Source organism: Melospiza georgiana, chromosome 13 (assembly GCF_028018845.1).
Source record: "Melospiza georgiana isolate bMelGeo1 chromosome 13, bMelGeo1.pri, whole genome shotgun sequence".
Classification (NCBI taxonomy): domain Eukaryota; kingdom Metazoa; phylum Chordata; class Aves; order Passeriformes; family Passerellidae; genus Melospiza; species Melospiza georgiana.
In genome coordinates this window covers 20,227,042-20,246,217 of record NC_080442.1, presented here as the reverse complement: position 1 = coordinate 20,246,217, position 19,176 = coordinate 20,227,042, and the positions used below count along the sequence as shown (strand labels likewise).

General features: G+C 59.1%; 1 protein-coding gene across 2 annotated transcripts in view; it reads right to left on the bottom strand.

Moving 5' to 3' along the window:
• The window catches only part of FRMD5 (FERM domain containing 5), a 52,073-nt gene extending 34,152 nt beyond the window's left edge, over positions 1-17,921 (bottom strand). For both annotated transcript variants that reach the window (XM_058033369.1, XM_058033370.1), the window contains exon 1: positions 17,769-17,921. In XM_058033369.1, the coding sequence (XP_057889352.1) occupies positions 17,769-17,870 (102 nt within the window). In that variant the 5' untranslated portion in view covers positions 17,871-17,921. The remainder of the gene's footprint in view (positions 1-17,768) is intronic.
• Positions 17,922-19,176: the final 1,255 nt, after the last annotated feature.

The following is a 19,176-nucleotide window of genomic DNA, read 5'->3' as shown; positions in this document are numbered from 1 at the left end:
GTATCCCACCTAAGCACACCCTCTGCCAGGGAGCACACATCAAATCATTAGTACTTATGTTGGATCCACTGTGCAATTCCAAAATTCTGAGCCTCATCCAAATCTGAAGGAAATTATTTTGCTAAAACCAGTCAAGGCTGACCTTGATTGGGCTCCTGCTTCATCAAAAATGCTGAATTTTGGAGGAAAAGAGAGCAGGTAGCTGTATTTTGTGCTTGCACTGCATCCCTGCCTGCTGCTCAGGGACAAGCAGGAAACAAAGGTTAATCCAGCAGCTGAGGTGCTGATGCTGGTGTGAAGATTACAGGCCTGGCAGGACCTGTGGGCTTGGCTCTTCTGTCATGGATCCCCGAAATGAAAAGCTGCTTTGACAATTCTGGAATGGTTGTGGTCACTGTGGGGATCTGATGGCTGTGACCCATTCCTGCAGGGTCTGGTGCAGCCCCACTGCCCAGGAGCTGCATCTCAGGGAATCTGTGTCCCTTCCTCATCCCCCTCAGTGGGGATCAACCCCTGCCCACGTGTGGCAGGTCCCTGCAGGGCTATCCCTGCTCCTGCTCCCCATGGCACGGCACGGCACGGCACAGCACGGCATGGCACGGCCTCTGTGTGCTGGGCACGGCTTCCCCGTGCCAGGCACAGCTTCCCTGTGCCAGCCAGGCACTCTGCCGATGCCCATTAGCTCTAATGGGAAGCTACAGAGCCATTCCCTCCCATCAGGGCTAATGGCACGGCAGGGATAACGATGTGGTCACCCTGGCCGAGCCACAGCGGCCTCCCAGCAGCTCAGGAGCCAGCAGGGTCACGAGCCACAGCCTCATTCCCCGTTCATTCCCGGGAGACAGAGCCAAATCAGTCTGTGCATGCACTGGGGGAGCAGCTCCTTACAGCAGGGTGATGCAGGGTGGGTGCTGGAGCACGGAGACACCTCCTGAGGCACAGCCCTGGGCAGCCCTGGGGCAGCCTGGCAAAGCCTCCCCCTGGCACGGCACCACTGCACCCTGCAGCCTCCCACGGATCTCAGCTGTGGGGCTCTCTGGCCCTGGGACAGCCCTCTGGGCATTGGAGGGAGGAATGCGGGCAGAGAGACACAAAGGGAGTGCTCTTCCCACTCCAGCATCCTGCTCCAGCATCCTGCTCTGAAATCCTGCTCCAGTATCCTGCTCCAGCATCCTGCTCCAGCATCCTGCTCTGAAATCCCACTCCAGAATCCCACTCCCGCATCCTGCTCCAGCAACCTGCTCCAGTACCCACTCCAGTATCTCAATCCAGCATCCCGCTCCCGCATCCTGCTCCAGTGCCCACTCCAAAATCCCAAAATCCAGATACTCCAAAATCCAGTATCTCAATCCAGCATCCCGCTCCAGCATCCTGCTCTGAAATCCCACTCCAGAATCCCACTCCAGCATCCTGCCCCAGCATCCTGCTCAGTACCCACTCCAGAATCCCACTCCTATACCCCAATCTCGCATCCCACTCCAGTACCCACTCTGCCAGCCCAGCTCCTCCCCACTGCCCAGGCAGCAGAATGGAGACTCTTTGCTCACTTGTTCCACACCATTCACCTTCACTCCTGGTTAATCCCCTGCACCTGATGGGTCACTAAAGGATTTTCACATTCCTCTCCCCTCACAAACACAAGAGGCGCCTGCCATGCTCAGGATGGAGCCCAACCTGCCGTCCGGAGCAGCTTGCAAAGCCTAAATCCCGATCCTCCCCGAACATCCTGGATTCTGAACAGAAACTTGGCTGTTTCTGGGTCTGCTTTGAAGTGCGGGTTCCACAGGAGCCGTTTGCAGCATGAGAATGAGGATTGTGTAACGATTGCTCCTGGAGATAAGGCTCTGCAGGAGCTGCCAGCCGGGAGCACTGGCACCGATGGGATTGGCACGGAGGAGCCCAGCCTTGGGAGTTTTTATTTTGTGAGTGTTAGTATTTCATAATGAAGATGGTGATTACTAATCCTAGGAAAATAAAGCAGCTGAAGGGCCCTCCTGCTCTGATCTGGGCTCACAGCAGCCCGGCCTGGCCTGGGGGCTGGCACTGCTGCTTGGCAGCTGAGCAGAGCCTGCTCACGTCCAGCACCCCGGGGCACTGGGACGGGGTCCAGCATGCAAACCCAGGAATGCTTCCTCCTCCTTCTCCTTCTTCTCCACACACTCACCACCCTCATCCCCAGCAATGGGACCCTGCGAACCCAGACCCCCATTTCCATTTACCCACATCATTTCCCTTTGCTGGCCTGGTTTGCGAAGCCCCTTTAGCTTCTCTTCCCTGAGTCCTGTGGTGCTCCCCATTCCCTCCATGCCCCGAGTGCCATTCCGTGCCCCCAGGGGTGCCCCCTCCCGAGGTGCCTCCATGCCCATCCCGGGCAGGACAGGCTGTGCTCGGAGCTGTGCTGGGAGCCCGGAGCTCTCTGCAGCTGGACGCCAGCAGGGAGCAGCTCCTCTCTCCAGCACTCCCCACCCAGGCCATCTGTAACTTTCTGGATGTGGTCGCTGTTTTTGCCCTGTTTTTGCCCTGTTTCTGCCCTGTTTTTGGGATCAGCTGCCAGCCCAGCTGTGGTGACAGCTCGCACAGCAAACCCCGGCCCCAGTGCATGAAGGGGTCTGGCTTACATGGGGACAAACAGCCTGGGGAGCTGCCCAGCAGTGCCAGCCCTCATCCCGCAGCAGGGCAGGGCCTGGCACAGCCCCTGCAGGGCTCCGTGGCACGGGGGCCTGGCAGCAGGGGCACTCCCGTGGAGGAGCAGCCTTGGCTCCCTTGGTGAGCTCTGCCAGGGCTCTGTGCCCCCTCGGGTCCCTCCTGGAGCAGAACAATCCCTGCCTCCCCGTGCCAGCAGTGCCCATCCCCGAGGCACTCAGCCCCAGAGCAGCGTGCGTTAATTATTGAAGCATCTCGTTAAGCATTGAGCTCATGGTGCGGGACAGCGACGTCAGCAGCAGCTCTGCAGCTGCACAGCTGCCTGAGCCCGGCCTTGCTCCCAGTGCCAGGGGACCCCAGCTCCCCCCGTGGCACAGGCATCGCTCATGGAGATCCTTTCCTTGGGCTTTCTCCTCCTGAGAAGCTGGGAGGCCTCAGGAGCAGAATGCAAACAATGGTTATCTGCTGCTGTGGGATGCAACAGGTGCATCTGGGATTGGCTGTTTGCAATTAATGACCAATCACAGTCAGCTGGCTTGGACTCTGTCTGCGACACAAACCTTTGTTATCACTCTTTGCTATTCTGTTCTTAGCCTTCTTAGCCTTCTGATGAAGCCTTTTCTTCTACTCTTTTAGTATAACTTTAATGTAATATAGATCATAAAATAATAAATCTAATGAGAATAAATTTATTCTGAAACATGGAGTCAGATGCTCGTCTCTTCCCCAGCCCAAGGACTCCTGTGAACACCCTCACACCCCAGTGCCCAGGCAGGCTGGGCATGCAGCAGCACAGACAGAGCCCTCCCGAGGGCAGGGCAGGCTGGCAGGGCTGGCTGGGGGCACTGGGGCTCTTGGGGACAAATGGCACCATTGCCACACCGGGCACTGTCCCTTGTGCAGGTGCGGCACTGCAGGTGTGGCACTGCAGGTGTGGCAGCACAGGTGTGGCACTGCAGGTGTGGCACTGCAGGTGTGGCACTGCAGGTGTGGCAGCACAGGTGTGGCACTGCAGGTGTGACACTGCAGGTGTGGCAGCGCAGGTGTGGCAGCACAGGTGTGGGAGCACAGGTGTGACACTGCAGGTGTGGCAGCGCAGGTGTGGCACTGCAGGTGTGGCACTGCAGGTGTGGCACTGCAGGTGTGGCACTGCAGGTGTGGCAGCGATTCCTCGAAAGCCGCTCGCCACGCGCCCACAGAGAGGGCCTGGCACCGAGGGCAGGGCTGGGGCTGGCACCACGCTCAGCCTGGCACTGCATGCCCGCTCCTGTGCCAGCAGCTCCAGCCTGTCTCTGTGCCAGCCCAGCCCTCCTGCCCCTCCTGCAGCCCCTGTGCCCCTCTGGAATCACTCCTGGCTCCCTCCCTGCACAGCTCCAAACCTCACACGGCACAGAGCACCTCGGTTCCACCTTGCAGGGCACTGCCTGTACCTGTGCCTGTGTCAGGACATGGATCCTGCCCTGGCAGGGTGGGCAGCCCTGGCACAGCTGGGGCTGCTCTGGATCCCTGGCAGTGCCCAGGGCGGAGCTTGGAGCACCTGGGACAGGGGAAGGGTCCCTGCCATGGCACTGGGTGGGATTTAAATCCCTTCCAACCCAAACCCTTCCAGGGCTCTATAACCACCATCCAATCTCAGCAAGGAATTCAGACCATGGAGCAAATACCAAGGGCTGTTTGTGCACCTGAATCCTCCTCAAACACAGTTAAATCTCTGGTGCCCTCTGGGACTCTTCTGTCCACGTTTTAAAACACGCCCTGGTTACTCCTGTGCTGGCAGCCAACCATCCCCAGAGGAATTCCCTGTCCTGCTGTAATCCCCAGGAATTCTGCAGCCTCCTCCTGCCTCTCCTCAGCCAGGGGATGGGAATGGGCTGCAAATGCCACCAGGGCTCTCTATTTAATCTGAATTTTTGATGTTTATGTTTCAGCTCGCCTCTCTGCGCAGTGGCTGCACTGAATCACCTCAGTGTGATTAATTCCTGGCTCGTTTGGAGGAGCCCATGTGTTGTTGCTGTCCACATCGCTTGGAAAGCCCGTGTGGGCGAGGGGCACAGACCCAGCACCCATTTGCACTGACAAGCACCTCGTTTTTAATGGGCACACAGAATGGTTAACTGCATTCTGGCCCCCAAAGCACCCACGGAGCTGGGGGTGCTCCTCCCCACATCCCCACCCACGGCAGCAGGAGTCAGCAGCTTGTCACTGCAATGAGCTGGAGAATTCCTGTCGAGGACTTCAATCAACCACTCTGGGCTTTCCCAGGGGGGTAATCCATGCCAAGGCAAAGAAAATATTTATCTCTCCATCTTAAACCCAGTTTGGTGCTGAGACAGACCCAACAGCCCCCGATCCAGAGGCACCTGAAGCCAAGCAGGGCCTCTCCCCTCTCCCCTGCTCTCACGCCTGGTGGTGGATGAGGAACTGCACAAAAAAATCTCTTGCAAGTTCTGCATCCAATTAAAACTATTTCAGGCCTAATGATCCAAGCTGCTGCCGGTGATGGAGAAGTTGCTGCTGTGTGAGCTCCTCGTCTCATGCTGCCCCTCTGAAGGCAGCCAGAGAGGGCAGGGATGGAGCTCCAGGTGTGCAACACCCAGGGAGCAGGTCTGGGATCACACTGGGGGTGACAGGGATCATGTCAGGGATCACACCCTGTGTGTGTAACCAGGATCATGTCAGGGATCACACCCTGTGCGTGCAGCCAGGATCATGTCAGGGATCACACCCTGTGCGTGTAACCAGACCATGTCAGGGATCACACCCTGTGTGTGTGTGTAACCAGGATCATGTCAGGGATCACACCCTGTGTGTGTAACCAGGATCATGTCAGGGATCACACCCTGTGTGTGTGTAACCAGGATCATGTCAGGGATCACACCCTGTGTGTGTAACCAGGATCATGTCAGGGACCACACTGGGGGTGCCACAGGGATCATGTCAGGGATCACACCCTGTGTGTGTAACCAGGATCATGTCAGGGATCACACCCTGTGTGTGTGTAACCAGGATCATGTCAGGGATCACACCCTGTGTGTGTAACCAGGATCATGTCAGGGACCACACCCTGTGTGTGTAACCAGGATCATGTCAGGGACCACACCCTGTGTGTGTAACCAGGATCATGTCAGGGATCACACCCTGTGTGTGTGTAACCAGGATCATGTCAGGGATCACACCCTGTGTGTGTGTAACCAGGATCATGTCAGGGATCACACCCTGTGTGCGTGTAACCAGGATCATGTCAGGGATCACACCCTGTGTGTGTGTAACCAGGATCATGTCAGGGATCACACCCTGTGTGTGTAACCAGGATCATGTCAGGGACCACACCCTGTGTGTGTAACCAGACCATGTCAGGGATCACACCCTGTGCGTGCACAAGTTTCCCTGTCTCCAGCTGAGTGCAGGAAAGGTTCTGCCTGTCTGTTCCAGTTACTCACATCCCAGTGGGTTTCACCAGGGATTAGTGCAGCCCTGCTAAAGGAAAGGGATGCTCCAGGAGAGCTGCAGGAACACACATGGAATTAAACCTCTGGGACACCTGTGGGCCCAGGGAAAGCTGTGCAACTGGCACGGGTCTGTGTGCACACTGGTTTGTAGCACAGGCTTGTGGCTGCACAGGTTTGTGGCTGCCCCTTCCATCCCCGGCCGTGCCCCAGGCCAGGCTGAACCAGGAGCAACGTGGGATGGTGGAAGGTGTCCCTGCCATGGCACGGGTGGGATGGGGTGAGCTTCAAGGACCCTCCCAACTCCAGCCATTCCATGATTCTCTGATTATTTTAACCCCAAATGAACACTCTGATGTGTTATTTGTCCTACCAAAACCACGAAGGGGCTCAGACCCGTGTGTGGAACGGGCAGAGGGAACACAGATCCCAGGTCCCACAGCACAGGGACACCAGGCTCTGGTGCACCTGCACCCCTGGCACTGCCATTGCACACTGTCACCCTGATCATTTAAGATTTTCTAACCCTTCTGATGTTGGCATTCTTGTAGTGAACTTTCTCACACGCTTTCTGTAAATAACTTATTGTTTTGCATTCTTTTATGGAGGAGGAGAAATTTGATGGGCTGTTGGTTTGTGCAGTGACATTGGAGAGGTGGCACTGTCACCCTCCGATCCACTGTCACTCTTGGAAATCAATAAATTTTGGAGTCAGAAAATAAACTTCCCTTTTCTTCACCTTGAGAGCAGCAGTGCCTGGCTGCAGGGGCACACCTGGGTTCAGGTAAATACCTGGCTGCAGGTGCACACACCTGGCTGTAGGTGCACACACCTGGGTACAGGGGCACACACCTGGCTGTAGGTGCACACACCTGGCTGCAGGTACACACACCTGGGTACAGGTGCACACACCTGGCTGTAGTTTTGGGGACACTTTTCAGGCTGTGATAAGGAGGAGCCCCAGGACCAGAGGGGAAAGGCCCAGCTCAGGAGATCAGCCCTCTGCTGCACAAAGGCAAATTGAGCCAGACGAAAGCGCTCTCCTGGTTTATATTCTTAAGATGGTATCGAGTTCGTTAGGAAGACGGAACAGCAGGAGATGCAATTTACCTATTCCATACAAACCCTGGATATTCTGCAACAGGGCAAATTGATTTATGGAGCAGGGAGGCAACGCAGTGCTCCCAGAGATTATTTATGGACCACAGAGAGGGCAAAGACACAGGGGGGGAAAGGTGGGTGCAGCCTGCCCCAGCAGCCCCAGCACCAGGGAGAGGGTGGGCACAGGGTGGGCACAGGGTGGGCACAGGGTGGGCACAGGATGGGCACAGGATGGGCTCCAAGGAGAGGATGGGCTGAGGATGGGCACCAAGGAGGGTGCACAGAGCTGTTTCTCAGGGGTCCCTCAGCCCTCTGCCAGGGCACAGAGCCGTTTCTCAGCTGTGCTCCCTGTCAGCCCAGCACGCCCTCTCCAGCCCTTCCCACCAGAGGTAATTACCTTAAGAGCTCATTAGGGCCGCAGGATGTGCGGTGCTGCCTGGAACCAGCCTCTATTTTTATCCCTCAGAGTAAAACGGGGCAGATTGACAAGAGCTGTCCCTCCGGCAGGAAGGCAACGGGCTCGCTATAAATGACTTTTTTATTGCTAAAAAAGCCGTTCCTGTCCTTTCTGAGTGGGTGGGACACCCCTGCCAGCCTGGCCGCGGGTCCAGCGGTGCCTTGGGGCATCCTGCCACAATTCCAGCTGTGTGGGCGAGCACAGGGTGACCCTGCATCCACGGGGATCCTGCATCCCAGCCCTGGGCTGCAGCTCCTGGCTGCTGTGCAGAGCCTCCAGGAACAGATCCCATGGGCTCTTCCCAAATCCCAGCCATAAACGTGCTCCCCATGGCCCCTGGGCACCCCCATGGCCGGGCAGATGCTCCCAGAGCCTCCCCAGCAGCAGGAGCAGAGCAGGAGGATGTCAAACACGCTGGGAATGTGTATGGATTGCAAGGCCATAAATATTTGAAGGGGCTGAGTGAGTCTGTTCTAGCGCTGTGCAAGCTCCAGTGCCCCTCGGCCCTTCCCTTGGCCAGGATGCCAATCCCTGTGGCTCCCTGGTGTCCAAATAAAGACCAGGGTAATTGCAGCACTTACAGGAGGGCTGTGGCGGGGCCTCTGCAGTTTATCAGAGGGATTTCATTCCCGAGCACACCTGAAAGGAGCCAGCAGCACTCAGCCCTGCCATGCCTGCTCTGTGCCAGGCTCCTGCGCTGCCAGGCTGCTCACCTGGAAGAGTGCAGCAGCCAGAGGGCTGTAATTCCTCTGCTGCACCCCAGAGCACAGCCTGGGGATGGGAACAGCTCCTGTGGGTCCCCAGCACCCCAAGACCACACCCTGGGAATGGGAGTGGGGATGGCACAGCTCCTGTGGGGGCTCTGAGAGCCCAGCACCCCCAGAGCACACCCTGGGGATGGCACAGCTCCATTATTGCCCCACTGGATCAATTTTGTGTCAGCACCTTGCTCCTGCCCAGAACAATGCCCAGGCGTGGAGCTGGGGCTCCACGGAGGGGTTTGCTCCTGCCTGGATGTGCAGATTCGGCCTGGAAGTGCAGAAATCTGTCAGCAAAGCAGAAATCACGGGCAGACAAAAGCCCCATCATGTGCTCCAGGAGTCTCAGCAGGCTGGGGAATCATCCCCTGCTGCTTTGGGGTTTGTACCAACCTGCACACGGGAACAGGGCCAGCCTGAGACCACACAGGCAATAAATGCTGGGGAGAAAGGAGGGACAGCAGTGACAATGGCCACAGGGAGAAAAGTCCGCTTGGGGTTAGGAGAAGAGCCTGAATGGTGAGAAGGAGCCCAGGATCAGCGAGATCTCAGCAGGATCTTGGCCCAGGAGAGCTCTGGACAGGAGGGAGCTCTGACAGGACCAGGGCGAGGGCCAGAGCCAAGGCTCAGTGCCACAGTGCCAGGGGGCCCCAGTGTCCCTGTGCGGGTGGAGGAGCACGGGCTGGCACGGCAGGAATGGCCCCGGTGCCCTCCACACCTCCGTGCCCTCTGCTGCCCCGCTGCAGCCCAGCCTCTCCTCTGCTGCCCCACAGCTCTTCCCTTCCCTTCCCCAGGAGCTCCAGGCTTTCAGGTCCCAAAAACACTCTGTTCTCAGTCCACATTTCCTTTGGAAAGCCATTTTTACTTGCAAGCCAGAAATATTAGTCAGCAAACTGTACAGTGCAAGGCTAATGAGAACTAGATCGATTCGTGAAAACTACCTGCTCAGCAAATTTATTATTTTCCAAACATAAGTCTATTGGATTCCAGCTTTTTCCCCCCAGTCCCAAAACACTGCCCATTCCATGAGTTAAGTGTATAAGGGATGGCTGCAATTGCTACCTGATCCATGTATTCTTAAAGCCTCTTTCCAGCTCCAGAATGGCTGACTCAATTTCTGTCATTTTTTTATTAAAGAAAAATCCCCCACAGGCAGCTGGATGGATATTTCCTTTGGGACCCCAGCCTGTGTTCCAGGGTGAGAGCCAGCACGAAACAGCCGCTGTAAACCCTCTGAAAAACACAAGCCCCTCATCGATGTGACAGATATGCCACTAGAATCAACGTCTTTGGCAACAGCCATTATGCAGCCAAAATATTCTATTTTGGGCTGCAGCATTGATCAGATCCTGACATCACACATTAATGAGCTGGGGCCTTGCTGGCTGTGCAAGCTGCTGTTAATCAACGTGGAGAAAAACCACCTGGACTGCGTGGTGAGACACCAGTACCTGCCAGGCCCACCTGCATCCCCCCTGAGCCAGCCCAAGGGTTTGTCCCTGCTCAGCAGCCCAGGGCTCGTGTGCTTTGTGAGGTAGGAAAGATTAAAATATGTGATTGAAATATGTGTAAGATTAAAATAAAGGTTAAAACATGTGTGAGCCCTGAGTTTCCAGTGAGCTGCCCAGTGCAGAGACCTGGCACTGCCAGGACAGGAGAATGTGACCCAGCCTTGGCTTGGCTGTGGTGGGACTGGGGGAATGGAGGAAGGCTCCCAGCTCAAACAGCCTAAGAAAGGATGGTAAAATTATCATGGCAAAATTATCCTGATAAAACCATCAGAGCCAGCAATGCCTGCACCTCCCCAGGAGGAGCTCCCCAACCTCTCCATTGTCCCAGCACGAGGCACATGACAAAGAACAGGGAGGTTTGCAGGCTGCACAGAGCTGTTTCCATTCACAGCAACCTCCCAGGGAAAATTCCTGCCCAATATCTCACCTATCCCTGCCCTCTGGAAGGAAACACCCTTCCAAAGGATTTATTTTGGGGAGAAAGGAGCCGGTCTCCAGGATCTGGGCAGAAGAGCGGGCGCATCTCTGCCCCAGCACCCCGTGGCACCCTGACACAAACCATGCAGGCACACACACGCTGCTGGGTGACGCATTTCATACGGTTTCATCTCATTTTCAGTTTTTATTTCTGTTTGCCAGGAGTGCCCGTGCTGCACACGCTGACGGAGCTCGGGGGGGACGTTCCCTGTGCCCGTCCCTGCCCAGGGCCCAGCCCAGCACGGTGACACACACATTTGGTGTCCCTGAGCCCCAGCGAACACGGGGTTCCCTCACGGAGCTCGCGTGCTCCCGGCCCGCTGCCCTTCACGCTCCTCTTCCTCACGGAGCAGAGGAGCTGTGGCAGCGCAGGGCTCTGCAGGGCCGAGCTGCTCCTGCTGCTCCTGCCCTGGGCACGGAGCCTGCCCGCCCCAGGTGCTGCTGCTGCTGCCTGGCAGCCCCGAAACGCTGCACTGTGTGTTCCTGCCTCTGTGACCAGGGATGGCATCCCCGAAACGCTGCACTGTGTGTTCCTGTCCCTGTGAGCCCCGAAACGCTGCACTGTGTGTCCCTGCCTCTGTGATCAGGGATGGCATCCCCGAAACGCTGCACTGTGTGTTCCTGCATCTGCTGACCCCAGAAACGCTGCACTGTGTGTCCCTGCCTCTGTGACCAGGGATGGCAGCCCAGAAACGCTGCACTGTGTGTTCCTGCATCTGCTGACCCCAGAAACGCTGCACTGTGTGTTCCTGTCCCTGTGAGCCCCAAAACGCTGCACTGTGTGTTCCTGCATCTGTGAGCCCCGAAACGCTGCACTGTGTCACTGTGTGTTCCTGCCTCTGTGACCAGGGATGGCAGCCCAGAAACGCTCCAGAGTGGATTCCTGCCTCTGTGACCCCAGAAACGCTGCACTGTGTCACTGTGTGTTCCTGCCTCTGGTGGCAGCCCCAGAAACGCTCCAGAATGTGCTCCTGCCTCTGTGACCAGGCAGTGTGTCTGCCTTTGTGCTGGGGCTGGGCAGCAGCTGGCAGAGCTCCGCTGGCGTGGGCTGAGCACAAGGGAGACGCCTCTTGTGGTGACAAAGGTGCCACATAAATCAGATTTTACGGAGGGACCAAATGCCACAGTGGGTGCAGCACTGATGGCAATACAAGGGGAGAGCCCACAAATCAGGATAGGATTTATTCTCCTGAGTTCTGAAGTAGGAATAGCCAAAACTCAGTAACCACTGACCCTGTCAGAGGAGGGTACTTAGCCCAACCCTTGGAGCCACCTGCTCTAGTGGGAGATGTCCCAGCCCATGGCAAGGGCTTGGAACAAGATGAGCTTTCAGGTCCCTTCCAACCCAAAGCATTTAATGATTCTGTGATTGAGTGATCCCTTGCAGCCAGCCCCAGCCCTGGCATGACAAACTGTGGCCCAGGGCAGCCCAGTGTCCATCAGAACCTGCTGCCATCTCCTGTGCTGTGCAGGAGCCACAGTCCCTGCAGACACACCAGCCTCACAGCAATTCCAGATCATCAGTGCTCCCCTACTGCTGGAATCATTTACCCTGGAAACATTTCAAAGAGAAGAATTTGACCTGAAACCTCCTTATTTGCGGAAACAAGTCCAGAGCTTGCTGTAACCAAACAATAATTGGGTTTTCTGCCCACTAACAAGTGGCTGATGGCAGTGGCAGCATTCAGGGCTCTGCCACAGTCCCCAGCCTGACCCCAGGCTAAGGAGGGATTGTCTGCTCTCACAGAACTGATGGCAAATAAACCCCAGCACTTCCCCACAGCAAACCCTGGTCTGGCTCCTTCCCGGCGTTCTCAGTGGCACATGACTCGAGACAAAAATGAGCACAAGCCATCCTGGAACAGCAAGGGCCCATCAAGGAGCCACCCCCCGAGCCAAGGGGCAAAACCCGGGCACAGATGCCCAGAGAAGCTGCCCCTGGAGCCCTGGAAGTGCCCAGGCCAGGCTGGACCCTGGGGCTGGGGACAGCGTGAGGTGTCCCTGCCATGGCAGGGGTGGCACTGATGGGATTTGGGGTCCCTCCCTGCCCACAGCACTCCAGGATCCCGTGATGCCACCCACGCTGCAGGGCCCCCACCCCTGCATGGCTGGGGGGAGTTTCCACAGGCGGGGGGCACCTCCAGCAGGGCCTGCCCACCGCCCTGGTGGCACCTCGGGAGGGTCTCATCCCCACCGTCCCTGTCCCCCCCACACACGCCCCCAGAGCAGCCAGCTCGGAGGTGCCAGCACTGTGCCAGGTCACAGAGGGCTCTCAGGGGCTGCCAGTGCCCCTGGGCTGTGCAGGGCACACCCAGCACGGAGTGAGTCCTGGCACTGCCAGCGCGTGGCCACCAACATCATCCCCACGGCCCCGCCGGGCTCCCAGGCTGGCTCAAAAACCAGAAATAAGCGGGCTGCTCACGGCACTCTCAGCATTCCCCAGACGCCTCAGCAAAAGCCTCCTGCTGCACATTACCTAATCCTGACACGACAGAGGGAGCAAATCCCTTTCTGCTGGTGCTGTGCCGCACATCCCTCTGCAGTGGCACCTCTGTGCGTGTGGACATCTACATCTCTATCTGCCTCTGTGTCTATATTTGCCCTCAGCATCTTCCACGGGAAAGTGATAAGCAAAGTAGTTCTGTCAGGAAATTGGCTCCTGAGAGGGGAATAGCCGGCGGGTTCACAGCAGGTAACGTTGTAAAACAGGTATGAAAAGTGAACAGAAAACAGACATTTCGGCTCACAGGGAAAGAGCAACAACAGAAATGTTTTCCACGCGTCTGCAAAACAACTTGGGGTTTTGCTCCCACTGAATTGTGGGTGAATATTGTCCCTCATTTTCAGTGGACATTTAGTGGATGTTTTCCTCAGCTGCCTTCTGTATCTTTTGGACATAAATTGGAGACGAAAAGGAGATGAAATGCTTCTTTCATCTCAGCAGCTTCTGCTGCTTTCCCTTCAAACTCATTGTGCATTTCAGGCAGTTCCCTCCCGAGCCTGCAAAACCGAGTGTATGCAAATGCTGGAGCCAGGGGCAAAGGAGCTGCCCCGCCAGCACCACTCACAGAGCCACAGCTGAGCCACAGCGACGGCTTTCTGCTGCAAACACGCTTCCTATGAATAAAAACATGGCTTTGAGCAGCCAGCAGCAACGCCGTGCTGACGCCTTCACCCTCCCTGGGAGCCGCAGGCCCGAGCACCCCGTGCCCGCTGCCCCAGCCTGGGGGTCCCTCCCTGCTCTGTGCTGGGGCTGCTCGGGGGCTCTGGAGGATCAGGAGAGCAGGGGATGCTCGGGGCACCCATCCTGGTGCTGGCCCTCAGCCTCGAACCCTCAGCTTGGGACCCCCAGCCTGGGACCCTCAGCCCAGGACTCTCAGCCAGGGACCCCCAGCCCAGGGACCCTCATCCTGAGACCCCCAGCCCGGGACCCTCAGCTTGGGACCCTCATCCTGAGACCCTCAGCCAGGGACTCTCAGCCTGGAATCCCCAGCCAGGGATCCCCAGCCCAGGACCCCCAGCCCACCACACGCCGCATTTCTGTCAGCGGCTTTGGCCCCGGTCCCTGTCCCCGCACTCGGGCTCCAGCTGTGGAGGGCAGGGAGGGCTCTGGGACAGACAGACAGACAGACAGACAGCCAGCTGGGCGCAGAGCCCTGGCTGTGGCCCTATCCCCTCAGCTGTCCCCCTGTGCTCGGGGCTCCGGGCAGAGCCGCCCCTGCAGAAGCTGCGGTCTCCTAACCCACTTCCCGGGAAAGGCAATTGGAAACTCTCAGCAGATAAAAAGATAATGAACAAATAACCTTCACTGCCACAAACCCCCAGCTCCCCTTTGTGCTGCTGCCTGATATTAATGATCCTGTCAGGGCTCCCAAAGAACTCCGTGCTCCAAGTGGCGAGCAGGGGGTTTGTCCCACAGTGCAGCCAGGAGCTCGCTTTCATTTCTTCCCAATCTCGGGCAAGAAAGTTCTTACATTCTGCATCTAAGAAACCATGTATTTATTTTCTCACATCTCCGCGTTCCTGTCGTTCTACTGGGGTTTGAAACAAAACACCACTGTCTTTTCAGGAAAACGCTTGATGCATCGAGCAACGGCAAATCATTAATTATTTCGAGCCTTTTATGCCACCACTGACACCACAGCGAAGAATTTAAAACATTTCCTCAGACAAGCAACTCACTGACAGCAAACCACAGCCTTGCTGGGAGTCTCAGAGCCCTTTTCATGCCGAGGAGCCTGGCCAGCAGCCTGCACCGCGGAGCACGAGGGTGAAACTCCAATTAAACACTCGGCTGCGCCGGCCCCTCACCAGGGAGACCAGCCAGACGCCTTCAGGAATGGCTGCCCCTCTCTGGGAGCCCCCTCTCCTCGGGGACACGTCTGGGGACAGCAACACCCGTGAGCAGGGTGCCCACGCCCACAGGTGGCAGCCAGCACCTGCCAGGGCACGGGGCAGGGATGGCATCGCTGCCTTCCCACACCTGATGGGCCCCACGCACAAATCACCCCTCTGCTGCCTGAGGAGGGGCCCTGTGGCACTGTCAGACATCAGCTCTTCCCAGGCAGGAGCCCAACATCTCCCTGCTCAGGCAGCTGCTGTGAGTCCCTGAGGGCCCGGCCCTGCTGCTGGCAGACACGGACCAACCCTGACAGATGCTGTGACAGCAGCTTCCCCAAACCAGCAAACACTGAAATTCACCAAAAAACCTCATGACAAAAGGTTCATGGAGGTGCCAACCCTGCTATCCCAACTCATGGCGCCCCACTCACTGTGCCCGTGGCATCTCTGTCCCCCCAACAGCTGCAGGGATGAGTCCTCCAGGCTCCTCTGCCTGCTTGGATGGGCTGTTCAGGAGTGAAAATTCGGGGGAAAAAAAGAGGAAGGATTCATCCCAGCTCAGACAATGAGCTGCTCGTTCTGCATGGGAATATGAACAAAGCAAACCTTGGAAAATCAAATAAAAAAAGGCTTTATTTAGAAGCAGAGCGCTCAGGTATTATCTGGCAGCAGCAAACCCCTACTCACACACCTTCATCAGGCACAGCCAGAGGTTAATTTCATGACAGATTTAACCGGTGCCATTATCAGAAATGTAAATAAACCTTCTCCAAAAGCAGCCCTGCCTGCAGCGCTGCTCCCTCCTGCCCAGCAGACAGGCCAGGCTCCAGGAGGGCAGCGAGCCCTCCCCATCCCTGCTGCCAGGGAGGACACGCGGGCACAGCAGCAGAGCAGGCACAGGCACAAACTCCAGCCCCAGACGCACCCGGCACTGCCGAGAGCCGCTCCGGCCAGGTTCCCCGGATCCCAGCAAAAATAGAAAGACATAAATTCCATCCAACAGGCGCAGAACCAGCCGGGGTGAGGAGACACCGTGGATCCGGGCGAGATGTGAAATCTCCGTGCTCGTGAGGGAATGACCTTCAAAACTCATTCAGCGCTCGCAGCCTGCGCGGTGACGGCTCCTCACTTGCGAGACATTACACATTCCTGCTATGTTCTCCCTAATTTCGCATGGACTATAAATACTTGGCTCATAAGGCAGCACGAAAGCGAGCGAGAGCAAACATTTAAGTGGGGTAACCTTGCTTGTCAGGGTAGCAGGAGCAAATTCTCCATCCCTCAGGTCGCGCATGCTAAATGCCAGGAATCCCTGTTTACTATGCTACACGTAAAATAAACCGGAATATGGGACCGAGTCATATTTTCTCCTTAAAAAAAAACTGACATGCGAAATGACGACACCTTGTCAAATTGTCTTAAGGGCAGAAAATCCAGATTTTTCTGAACTGCTCTGCCCACACTTTCTCTCCCAAACTACAGTTCCCCGTTTCATTAGTATTAAAAACAACCTCTGAGAGACGAATTAGTTTGGCTTATGCAAAATAAACTGGGCTGCTGCTCCAGCCGTTTACTGGGTCACACTTTACAACCTCGGCGGGGGAGGTGGTCGGGGACCGGCAGCACTACCACCATTCTTCAGTGGTATTTGCACAAATCACCCTATTTATCGATTTTAGGCTCCTTAAGCCAAAATGACGGTGCCTGTCACAGCCTGCAGCACCCTTGGTAACCGTCCTTTGGCATTATCACCAGGAGCAGGTTGGTGCCTGGAAATGAAAGGATGTTCGCCCCTCCTTGGCATCACAGGCCGGGGAGAGCTGGGGGCCCCCGAGGCTGGGCGGGGGGAGCCGTTGCCATTGACGCGTTGAGTCACCTTTACTCAAAACTCTGCCCCGAATTTTCCATCGCCCACGGGCTGGGCCGGGGCCAGCCGCCTCCAGCAGCAATCCCCGCGCGTGCGGCTCCGCTCAGGTTTTCGTGAGCTCCCTTGCGAGGATGATGCTGACGGCAGGAGCGGAGCGCAGGAGCAGCCGGAGCCAGGGACGCCTCTCTCAGCCCCCGGTCACACGGTCCCGGTACCGGACTCGCTCCAGCGGAGCCCGGGAGTGCATTTCCCTAGTTTTCAGCAATACGACACAAATCTCGCAGCCCTGGCAGCACAGGGAGACCGACCGGCTGAGGGGGCGACGGCCCCGACCACGGGTCCCGGTCCTTGTCCCTGTCCCGGTCCCTCCCGGCACGGGGGCGCGGATGTGCGCCCGTCCCCGCCGCTCCGGACGATTACAAAACCCGAGCGCTCATCACGGCGAGCCGGGCGCTAACGGGGGAGGCAGAGCGGGCCCCCGGCCGCGGCGGGGCCGGCAGGGTCTGTTCCCCCCGCCGGCAGCAGCACCCCGCGCATCCGTGCCCCGCAGCATCCGTGCCCCGCAGCATCCGTGCCCCGCTGCATCCCTGCCCCGCAGCATCCGTGCCCCGCTGCATCCCTGCCCCGCTGCATCCCAGCCCCGCTGCATCCGTGCCCCGCTGCATCCCTGCCCCGCAGCATCCCTGCCCCGCTGCATCCCCCGTACTCCGCTCGGCACCCACGTCCTCCCCGCGCTGCGCGCAGCCCCCGCGCCCGGCACGGAGGGCTCGCCCCGAGCGGCTCGGCGGGCACGGCCGCGGCTCCCCGGCCCCGGGGCGGCCGTGCCGGGCTGCCCCTGCCCCTCTCCGCTCCGGTGCTGCGGGCATCCCCGCGCCGGGGGCAGCGGGCGGCTCTCCGCGCCATCCCCGCACCGCTGCCCGTGCGTTGGGGCTCAGCCCCGGGGCTCTCCCGCCGCCGGCAGCCGCGGCTCCGGTGGCCGCCGAGGGCCGGGGGGAGGCGGGCGGCGGGAGCGGGGGGGCGCCTTTGTTGGCGGCGCGGGGCAGCACCGGCCGCCCCCGCCGCTCCGCTCCGCTCCGCTCCGCTCCTTTTGTCTGCCGGGGCCGGCGGCGGCGGCGGCGGCTGCGGGGGCAGCGCGGGCGCGGTGGCGGCGCCGGCGCCGGGGCTGACCTGGATGGTGCAGGTGTACTCGCTGTCGTCCAGCAGCCGCACGGTGCAGTTGTACTCGCGGTCCAGGTTCCTGCTGCTGCCACTCATCCACCTGCTCAGCATCTTCCCGGGGCGCGGGGCGGCGGGCGCTGCCGAGCCCGGGCTCACATCGCGCTGCGGGGCGGCGCGGGGCGGGGCTGTGGCCGCGCCCCCCGCCCGGCTCGGCCCGGCCCGGCCCGGCCCCCGCTGCGGGCGGCGCGGAGGGAGCGAGCGGAGCGCGGTGCCCGTGCCCTGCCCGGGCCGCGGCGCTCGGCGGGCGGAGCGGGCCGGGCCCGGGGGTCGCCCGGCGCCGCTGCGGGGCCAATCTCGGCGCGGCGGCCGTGACGGGCTCCGCCGCAAACCAATGCGGCACGGGCGGCGCGGCCCCGCCGCCTCCGCCGGAGCCCCGCGCGGGGGGAACGCGGCCCCGGGGGCTCCGCACCGCTGCCCGCAGCCTGGCGCCCACCGAGGGCTCCCCCGCCGCGGGGCAGCGGGTCGGGACGGAGCGGGGTGCCCCCAGCGCGGTGGCACCGAGCGTTGCCGCGATGGCCAGCGGGGTCGGGCACGGGGCAGGGGGTACCCGCAGCCCAGAGCCCCGGGCGGAGGGGCAGGGGCTGCCCCAGGGGCTCCCCAAGGACAGCAGGGGACTGGGCGTGACCCAGCCGGTCCCCGACAAAGGACCAACCTGTGCCCAGCTCTCCTGTCAGAGCCCAATTTCATTACTCGGTTGGAATCCCCTTGGAGGGCTGGCAGCTGCCCTGGTCCTTCCAGCAGAGCCAGCCAAAGTGCCAACGTGGCCCCCAGGACGTGAGCTTGTCCCTTGGTGCTCATTTGTCATGGAAGGGAACCTTTAAATCTCTGGCTTTTAGACAAAATGGACTCCAAGAGCCATCAGTGCTGCTGGGAAGCAGCTGGTGCTGTCCTGGAGCAGTCAATACCTGGTGGCAGCATCAGCATCACCCAGGGAGGATGGGCATCCTGTGTCCCCAGCCGTGCCCCTGCCTGGGCGTCACACTCCCCAGGGCCCCACGGAGAGGTTCAGCAGTGCTCCCCACAGCACCCACAAACACCCAGATCAAACGGGCCACAGTGAGAACCCTTGTTAAGCTCTCCCTGCACCACAGGCCCTGCTCCCTCTGCGCCTTCCTGGCTCAGCTCCCCTTTGCCTCGAGCACCACCTTTGTCCTCCTGCTGCATTCCCAGGCTGCAGGGCAGCTCCCAGTCTCCCCCAGGAGCACCAGCCTCCACGGACCACAGCTGTGAGCCTCTCCCCACACTCCTGTGCCCCAGCTTTGCCTCTTCCCTGCACTCCCAGCCAGAGCCAAACCCCTCACCTTCCCCAGCTGCTCCCAGCAGCCCTCCCAGGTCACTGCTGCCTGCAGGGCAGTGT